The sequence below is a fragment of the Nycticebus coucang genome, chromosome 2 (genome assembly GCF_027406575.1).
Source record: "Nycticebus coucang isolate mNycCou1 chromosome 2, mNycCou1.pri, whole genome shotgun sequence".
Lineage (NCBI taxonomy): Eukaryota > Metazoa > Chordata > Mammalia > Primates > Lorisidae > Nycticebus > Nycticebus coucang.
Window position 1 is genome coordinate 50,718,805 of NC_069781.1, and position 10,215 is coordinate 50,729,019.

Here is a 10,215-nt window from a genome sequence, read left to right on the forward strand (position 1 = left end):
AAGTCTCCATCTTTCTTTAAGGCTGCATAATATTCCATGGTATACATATACCACAATTTATGAATCCATTCATGGATCAATGGGCACTTGGGATTTTTCCATGACTTAGCAATTATGAATTGAGCTGCAATAAACATTCTGGTACAAATATCTTTGTTATAATGTGATTTTTGGTCTTCTGGGTATATACCTAGTACAGGAATTTCGGGGAGATTTTGTATTGTTGATGCTATTTCAGTGAATTGATAATAGGTCTATTCAAGATTGCTAATTCTTTCTGGTTGAGTCTAGGAAGGTGACATGCTTTCAGGTATTGGTCCATTTCCTTCAGATTTTCATATTTCTAGGAATAGAGATTTTGTAGTAATCATTGAGGATTTTTTTTAATTTCTGAGGTGTCTGTTGTGATTTCTCCTTTATTGTTTCTGATAGACAATATTAGAGATTTTACTTTTCTGTTTCTGGTTAGGTTGTCCAAAAGTTTATCAATTTTATTAATCTTTTTGAAAAAACAACTTTTTGTTTCATTGATGTTTTGAATGATTTTGTTTTCAATTTCATTTAATTCTACCCTAATTTTGATTATTTCTTTTCCCCTGCTGAGTTTGGGGATATAATGGTTCCTCCTTTTCCAGCTCTTGAGATGATCCATTAAGTTGTTGGCTTCCTCTCTTTATGTTTTCTTGATGAAGGCTTCCAGTGCTACAAATTTCCTTCTTAGGACTGTCTTCGAAGTATCCCACAGGTTTTGATAAGTTGTGTCTTCATTATCATTTTGTTCCAAAAATTTGATTTCCTTCTTAATTCTGTCTTTGACCCAACTATCATTCAGCCTAAGGTTAGTTTCCATGACTTTGAGTATAAATTCCTCTTGTTGTTTGTGTGTTTTATGGAGAAAGAATTAATGTTTTACAGTATTTAATTTAGTATATCTAAATACATAGTATCTTTTTTAGAAGTTATTTTAATGATCCAGTAAAGTTTAATAGTATTTGTATTAGTTCTATTTCTTAAGCTTATTCTAAAATTTAATATTTTAAAATATAAGAAAATTATAAAAAAGAAAATTACTATATTTTATTATATGCAAATGTACTTATTATTTTGTTTTTCAGTTGATTTTCATGACAGATGTTAATTTGGTCTGTGACTGAGTTTTGCCAATATTTTTCAATAATTATAACATTTCAATCTGATTATTTGGCCAGCACTTTCTGAGTCCTTGCTATGTTTCTGCGTTTTGGGGAAATTTTTCTAGTGATCTAGTGATTTACCCATTAAGTTCCTACTTGTTACTATATGTAAACACTTTTAACTGTAAAAATTTTATGACTAATTTTTCATTATTCACTCCTGATTTATAAAATAAGTTTATTAAATACATCTAAAAGCATTGTTTTAAGATACTTAACCTTGAGTAAAATATGGTGTACATGGATGAAATATACCTCTGGGAACAACATAGCTCTTGTTTCTCACTTGAGCAGTAAGTTCAGTATCTGCTTAACTACCGTTTAAAACATTCATTTCCAATCTCATTTGGTACCTATTGATCTTCACTTTAATAGGTCTCCTGGATTTGACTTTGAATATTAAAGAATGATAGTTCATTTATATTAAAAGGCCTATCTTAAAATTAAAACACTTCCTATGCTTCAATATTTATCCCAAAATCATAAAGCCATCATAGCCATCATAGTACATTGATCTGCCTCTTCCCTGTAAGTCACACAAAAACAACAGATTTTGAGGTTTTTGTTGCCTTCCTCAAAAGTACAGTGTCTTGGTTGGGAAACAGATACAAAATTAACACACACCCAAAACACTTCCTTTCATAGATAAAAATTCACTGAATTCTGAAAAATGTACAGCTTAAAATTGGAAGTTTTTATTTTAACAGAAAATGTGTATGTTCAGTTAAAAATCCCAATGGCTTGCTTGCATCGAATGTAACTTTGTTTGTTGAACTGAAGGGCCTATTGTGGAATGAAACTTCTCTGAGTCTGATTTTGAATGAAGCATGATATCCCAAACATTAGTGATGCAGACACAGATGCAAACTAAACTGGTTTCCTCTGAAACCATGGACCTCTCTCTCATTTGAATTCAAAACAGCCTTTTGAGTCTGAAATTTATGCTGTTTTTGCCATGCAGTTTGTGCCAGACACTGTTTTTATCTCTTTATAGTTGGCAAACATTGAATTGGTCATAACAACTCTAGGGAGATAGTACCATTCTAATCCCCCCATTATTTCCATTTTACAGCCAAGAAAACTGAGGCGTAAAGAGGTGAAATAACCTGACCAAGATCACCTCGCTGGTAATGGCAATGCTCAGGTTTAAGCCCAGGTCTGACTGAATCCAAATCTAGTGTCCTTCTATTGTTCTTCCTGGCTTATGTGTACCCTTTCACCTATGTCCTGACTCAACTTCTCTTCTCCTCTTCTTTTGCCCCTCTGTGCAGGCCTGTGACCAAAGTGTAGACCAAGAAGTGGAGTCATGCTTCACACGGCCATATCATGCTGGCAGCCATTCCTGGGTCTGGCTGTGGTGTTAATCTTCATGGGATCCACCATTGGCTGCCCTGCTCGCTGTGAGTGCTCAGCCCAGAACAAGTCTGTCAGCTGCCACAGAAGGCGGCTGATCGCCATCCCAGAGGGCATTCCCATTGAGACCAAAATCTTGGACCTTAGTAAAAACAGGCTGAAGAGTGTCAACCCTGAAGAATTCATATCATATCCTCTGCTGGAGGAGATAGACTTGAGTGACAACATCATTGCCAATGTGGAGCCAGGAGCATTTAACAATCTCTTTAACCTGCGTTCTCTCCGTCTGAAAGGCAATCGCCTGAAGTTGGTCCCTTTGGGAGTATTCACAGGACTGTCCAATCTCACCAAGCTTGACATTAGTGAGAATAAGATTGTCATTTTACTAGACTACATGTTCCAGGATCTACATAACCTGAAGTCTCTGGAAGTCGGGGACAATGATCTGGTTTATATATCCCACAGGGCCTTCAGTGGGCTACTTAGCTTAGAACAGCTCACCCTGGAGAAATGCAACTTAACAGCAGTACCGACAGAAGCCCTCTCCCATCTCCGCAGCCTCATCAGCCTGCACCTGAAGCATCTCAACATCAACAATATGCCTGTGTATGCCTTTAAAAGATTGTTCCACCTGAAACACCTAGAGATTGACTATTGGCCTTTACTGGATATGATGCCTGCCAATAGCCTTTATGGTCTCAATCTAACATCCCTTTCTATCACCAATACCAACCTGTCCACCGTACCCTTCCTTGCCTTTAAACACCTGGTATACCTGACTCACCTTAACCTCTCTTACAATCCCATCAGCACTATTGAAGCAGGCATGTTCTCTGACCTGACCCGCCTTCAGGAGCTGCATATAGTGGGGGCTCAGCTCCGCACCATTGAGCCTCACTCCTTCCAAGGGCTCCGCTTCCTACGTGTGCTCAATGTGTCTCAGAACCTGCTGGAAACATTGGAAGAGAATGCATTCTCCTCCCCTAGGGCTCTGGAGGTCCTGAGCATTAATAACAACCCTTTGGCCTGTGACTGCCGTCTGCTCTGGATCTTGCAGAGGCAGCCCACTCTGCAGTTTGGTGGCCAGCAGCCTATGTGTGCTGGCCCAGATACCATCCGTGAGAGGTCATTCAAGGATTTCCATAGCACTGCCCTTTCTTTTTACTTTACCTGCAAAAAACCCAAAATCCGGGAGAAGAAGCTACAGCATCTGCTAGTGGATGAAGGGCAGACGGTTCAGATAGAATGCAATGCTGACGGAGACCCACAGCCTGTGATATCCTGGGTGACACCCCGAAGGCGTTTTATCACCACCAAGTCCAATGGAAGAGCCACTGTGTTGGGGGATGGTACCTTGGAAATCCGCTTTGCCCAGGATCAAGACAGTGGGATGTATGTCTGCATCGCTAGCAACGCTGCGGGAAATGACACCTTCACAGCCTCCTTAACCGTGAAAGGGTTCACTTCAGATCGCTTTCTTTACGCAAACAGGACCCCTATGTACATGACTGACTCCAACGATACCATTTCCAATGGCACCAATGCCAATACTTTTTCCCTGGACCTCAAAACAATACTGGTGTCTACAGCCATGGGCTGTTTCACATTTCTGGGAGTGGTTTTATTTTGTTTTCTTCTCCTTTTTGTGTGGAGCCGAGGGAAAGGCAAGCACAAAAACAGCATTGACCTTGAGTATGTGCCCCGAAAAAACAATGGTGCTGTTGTGGAAGGGGAGGTGGCTGGACCCAGGAGGTTCAACATGAAAATGATTTGAGGGTCCACCACTCACACTACTGTCTCTTTGTCATTGTTGGTAATCTGTAAGACAGTCTGGCACAGTAAAAATTACTAGGTTGAGAGGCAGCTTTCTACAGCTGCCCCCTGTGTCAAAGCAGGGTCCACAGAAACAGGAGGACTTCTTCTGGAGGCTTTCCACCTAGAGGCAGGCAGACATGTGTCAGAGCCCTTCACACAGTGGGATACTAATTGTTTGCATTGCAAATATTGGCATTCTGGGGATCTCAGTAATGAACTTGAACCTTTGGCTCATGCTCATGGACAATTATTCAGCATTTTCTACCACTGCAAAAACAAAAGAAAAAAATAAAAGAACCTACAATGTAGGATTTACATATTAAAAAGACACATTTGTCTAAAACATGCTCTACAGAAAAATTTGTATCTATGATTACATTTGTTAAAGCCTTGCATCATGCCATATTGTTGGTTCAGCACCACAAAGAAGTCAATATATTCTTTACTTTTAACTTTTGAAACATACATGCTGTATATGTTTTAAAGCAATATGAATGAGAGGTTGTGCTTTTAGTTACTCACACTAGAGATCCGAGTGTGATTTCACCTTCCTTTACCTTCAGACAACCCTGAGACTAGATCCCTGGTGTTATGGGCAGAGATATGTTGAGAGAGATGTTTGTTTGATTTAGGATGCCAAGAAACAGGACCCAAGGCAAATGCTCAACTCTGTTAACTTCTGTTACTATAAATAAAGGCATGTGCCTAGTTTTGATACAGAATGGAATATTTTTTATACTTGTAATATCACACTGGACCAGTTTACTGTAACAAAGCCCTTGATTTTTCCAGAAGGTGGTCTGCCACTAAATGTACCTAGGAAATGCAAGCTGGGTGTTAATGATGAAAACGATATATTTCACCACCTGTTGATTTTACTTTCATCAGTCACTACTAAATGGTTAATAGAGAACGGCGAAGGAAATAATGGTTACATATGATCACAAGTTAATATTCATCAGCAGCTAAGATCAAGAATTGAAATATTCGAAAGCTCTCTGGATAAGGAGTTCTCAGATGCCAACACAAACTGGGGTGATCCGTGCATAATTAAGGATCTATTTAAAATGTGATAGATTCCTACAGGCTGGATTGCTGCTAGTCACAGGGAACGTCTAGCTACTTCGACTTAGTGTTCTCTGTTCAAATTCTGTACACACAGTATTACCTGGAACAAACAACTTCAGGATTTCTCCCTGCATCTTTACCAAGTAGGTTTGGGTTTTATTTTGAAAATTATCTTGGGTACATATGAGGAATCTGTCTCATTTTTTAAGTGAGAAAAAACAAAGTAGAACAAAAAGTACTGATTTTTTTCTCTGTACTAGGGGAAAGATTAGAGCCCTATAAATGTTAAATTGTGCTAATTCTTTTAAACCCTTGGACTCAAAAGATTCTTGCCTAATTCAGTTTGTATTGATGATTATTCCATAAAGTTAAATATTCCAGTTATTTAAAAAATGACAGCGTAGCACCAGTGATGTGGTTCAGAGGAGGTATAGTTCCATTTGGCTAAATATTGACTGGCTGACTTTAGTCTAAGTATTGAATATAGATTGTGCTCACAAATTGTCATATTTAATCAGCATAAAACAGATAGGAAATTGAAAATAGGGCCCCCTTTTGGATAGCATGTAAGCTGGAGTAGGAGGTATCTGGAGTTTGCTTCTTGACATACAGGATCGCAGGGTTGACTTTCAAAAGCTGGCTTTTTTTAGTATTTGAAATTTTGAGGAACTTTAACAAAATTAGATTGACCCCAATAAAAACAGTGACAGGCGCAGAAATTGTTTTGCAGAATGGATAGCAATGCAATTGGACACATTTCTCCCTTAACAAAGGGTGGGAACAAGAGAGAGGTTAAAGAATTACTTGGATGAGTCATTTTTCCTGATAGTTATCACAGATCTGGTAGAAATTCATTCTAATTTGTAGCAATTACCTTATTAAACAATGCAAATCAAGCTGTGCTGCAGACTCTCCCAAATCCAGCTCATTTACAGATGGAATGAAGGCTTTCGAATTTAAAAGTGAACAAAGTGAAAATGGAGAGGTAGTCTTCCATAAGGTAGAAGCTACTTTATTTTAAATTTGTAACATTATATGAAGTATTTAATCAAAAATAGAGAATAAAAGAGCTTTGGGATTCCAACTGCTATTTTCTGTCAAAGTAAAGTTGGCCCCAACCAGCTGAGTGAAATGAAATTGGACTAAGTTAACCCATACTTGAATTAGATGGACTCTCATGGATTTTCATACTCTAATCCATAGGACAATAGTTATGTATTACTAAGAATTCTTTCAAAAAAGAATCCCATTGACTGATAAACTGGGGAAATGCTGAATTCTGTAACCATCTCTGTGGGAACCTAATAAATCTTCTGAAAAATCCTGTAAACAGGAATTCTATTTGTTTAACTTAGGGCTTCTTTACCTTATTTGAGCAGAAAGCACTTATGATGTACTATCAACATCTTTGAAAACCAGGGTTCCATAAAACACAGACTGGTCATTAAACTAGAGTACTACTATTTTGAAGTATTCTTAAATGTAATATTTCTAATCAGAGAAAAATTACTGTTTGAATTAGACTGATAGATAACAAATTATATATATATATATAAAATCACTTAGATAAATGTTCAGTTTATAAAACTGCATTAACCACCTATTTCCAGGAAGAGTTGGCTACTTTCCACCTGAAGCATCCATCATAGTAATGGATTATAGGTAACTGGATGGACATTTAAATGTCTACTTTCTCACCATTGGAGCAGATCTTGGATTCCTTTTTATACCTGCCAAGCTCTGGCATTCTATTGACTGTAACTCTGGTGCTCTAGCAGCCAGTTCCACAAAGGCATTCACTTGCATGAATTTTCCCATATGGCTCCTGATTACCTCTTTGTTAGTTCAGTCTAAACCATGATATAGAACAACAGCTCATATTAGCACCAAAGTGTGACATCCCTGAGTCATTTTCTTCCATGAGGGTTTGTTTCAAAGTATCCTAGGAACAAATATGGTTGTTTGGCTCAGCAGTACATTCTGAGTTCACTGTACTCTATATACATTAAGCATTTTCAGAGATATATTTATTCTCTCCAGCCATTAAATCTATATAAGAAAAAATTCTAAGACTAGAGCCCTAATAGTCTAAGGCAGTTGACACATGGCTCTAAATATTTGAAATACATATTACTAAAGTATGATAAATCATCCCTAAATTTTGCATAATGTGTTCCTGATAAGGGATTTCTGCTTTTCCAAATTCTCATATTACCTACTTTTTAAGCCACTTTTCATTTTCATTGCATTTATTATTATGTGCTTTTCAAATATTCTCAAAGTTTGAAAATGGAAAGTATGAGACTTGGCAATTTCTGGTTTACAGTTTCTGAGGACATTTGCCAGAACTCTGGTTTTGCTCAACATTCTCAGAAATTGTGCTTATCACCAGCTTTCTAGTAGTACAAAGTCATATAGGATTTGCTCTGACATATTTAGCATAGTCTTACTACATTGTTCTATCAAATATTCTGTGTTCCTCAGTTCTCAAAAAAAAAATCCAGAAGTTAAAATCTTCTGTGGCTCTTTAAAAAACCATTATTTAAATCTCACTTACATTGAAGCCTGACATTTGTCACTTTCCATTTCTCAAGTAGGAACAAATGTATTTTTATATTAGAAGTACAAAAGAGGATGTGATCTTGGAGAAATAAAATTGAGTAGAGCCCCATGTAAATTAACTTATACTTCCAGGGTCTCCCTTCGTCTCTGTGTCAAGACATTTAACTTCAGGACTAGACTTAGAAGCTGTTCAATAACAAGAATGTGTCTCAAGGCTTTCTAGGAAAGAAAAAAAAGTATATAATTTTCAGCTTAGAAGGCTAAGACCTAACAAAAAGCTATATCAAGAACTTTTAAAAGATACACTTGATCCGTTTAATCCTATTTTGTTTTTAATTTTTTAAAGTTATTATCTCCTAACTAAAGAATAATAGGAGATTGTGTTCTCTAACTTTCTTTGGAGTTTTTTTTTTTTTTTTTTTTTTTTATCCCTCTTCTCTATGATCTGGTCATCTATAGCTCACATGAGCTATTCCAGATGGATTTTGAGGCATATGAACCAAGTAACAAAACCTTTGAAGCCAGAGCCATCCATCCTACTGAGTACTTAGGTAAAGATTTGTCATCTCTATACTGCAGTTAACATTTCCAGTAGATAATACATCAGGTGCCTGGTTATTTCCACAGACTTCCTTCCATTGGCTGTGAGAGCTCCATTCAATTCCTTTCCTCTAAAGTCTACCTTTGTGTGTAGATATCCTTGAAGAAGGGAATGTTATTTGACTTACTAATTTTATCATTCTTTTATTTTGGTTGCATTACTTGGTCCTCTGGCAAACACTTAGCAGGAATCTTTTCCTGACACTATGACCCTCCCCTTTACCCCTTCAGAAGCCATTCCTCAAAGAGCCTTCTCATTTACACTCCAGCAAATGTATGACTGGGAAAAAACAACTTCACAACATATATCTACAAGAAGCAATGACAGCTGATTGCCTTGATAGTTCAGTTTATGGGTCCAGGGACTATAGTCTAGGCCCCCAGGGTTAGCTACGGAAACTATGTTTTAAATGAATGGTTACTTACGGAGATTCAATCTGAAGTTTGTCTGGGGAACAGTAAATGTAGATCATATTTTCTCAAAAAATGGTAAGGACTAGAAACCCCTTATTTTATGTGAGCTTTTCAACAGATGGCTTATGATAAAATATTTGCAACAACAACAAAAGACCTGATTAAGATGTTTTTAAAAGGTCTATTTTTCTAAAATAGGACTATGGAGCTGATCTTCCTCTTTCTGAATATAAGAATTTGATCAGGAGCAGCTTGCGTGCGACCCAGGCTACCCTTCTCATTTTAACGGAGATTTTTTTTTTTTTCTTATACTCTTTTTTTTTTTTTATTAAATCATAGCTGTGTTCATCAATATGATCATGGGGTACCATACACTTGTTTCATAGAATATTTGACACATTTTCATCTCATTAGTTGACATAGCCCTCCTGGCATTTTCCTAGTTACTTTGCCAAGACATTTACATTCCACATTTGCCAAGGCTCACATGTACCCTTGTAAGATGCACCACAGGTGTGATCCTTTCAATCCTCCTCCCTCTACCCACCTCCCCCCTTCCCCCGTTCTTAGGTTGTAACTTGGTTATAGCTTTCATGTGAAGGTCCTAAGTTACCTCTCCTCCTTCCCACTGTCCCCAATCTCCCAGAAGGATATCCTGAGTAGGAAGGAGAAAAAAAGCAGGGACTAACTCCCCAGAGACAGAAGAGAGCGAGCTTTATTATTCCCCCCACATTCCTGCCTCCTTTCCTGATGCCACAATTGAAATGATCTTTCATTCTCCTACTCTGCCTGCTCACTACTGTCACCTCTCAGCTGCTGTCACGTCTCATCAATGAATGCTCTCTCCAGGGATAACTCTTCTTTCATTAATACTCAGAAATTCTTGGGTAATTGTTAAACTGGAAATTGCTTTAAAAAAAAAAAAAACCCTCCAGCCTATCTCACATAACACTTTAAAAGTTAAGACTTACCATTCACATAATCACAAGCTGACAGCAATCTGCAGGTTGAGTGATTCTGATTTTCTCTCCCTTCCAGAAGCAGGTGGGTTGATATAATGGCAGTCTTAAATAGAAAGCTTTATTTATAGCCTTAGCAGAATGAGAAAAGAGCTGGGATAATCAAGAGAGTTCTTCATATTTTAAGGGAAGCTCTACCTTTAATGTGCAAAATAGCTTCTAGAAGACAACAAAATGTAAATTTGTGTTCT

The 10,215-nt window shown here is 37.5% G+C and overlaps 1 protein-coding gene across 1 annotated transcript in view; it reads left to right on the forward strand.

The window, feature by feature from the left end:
- LINGO2 (leucine rich repeat and Ig domain containing 2) overlaps window positions 1-4,721 on the forward strand; it is a 344,218-nt gene extending 339,497 nt beyond the window's left edge. The window contains exon 3 of the mRNA XM_053571057.1: window positions 2,465-4,721. Within this exon, the coding sequence (XP_053427032.1) occupies window positions 2,500-4,320 (1,821 nt within the window). The 5' untranslated portion in view covers window positions 2,465-2,499 and the 3' untranslated portion in view covers window positions 4,321-4,721. The remainder of the gene's footprint in view (window positions 1-2,464) is intronic.
- The last annotated feature ends 5,494 nt before the right edge of the window (window positions 4,722-10,215 follow it).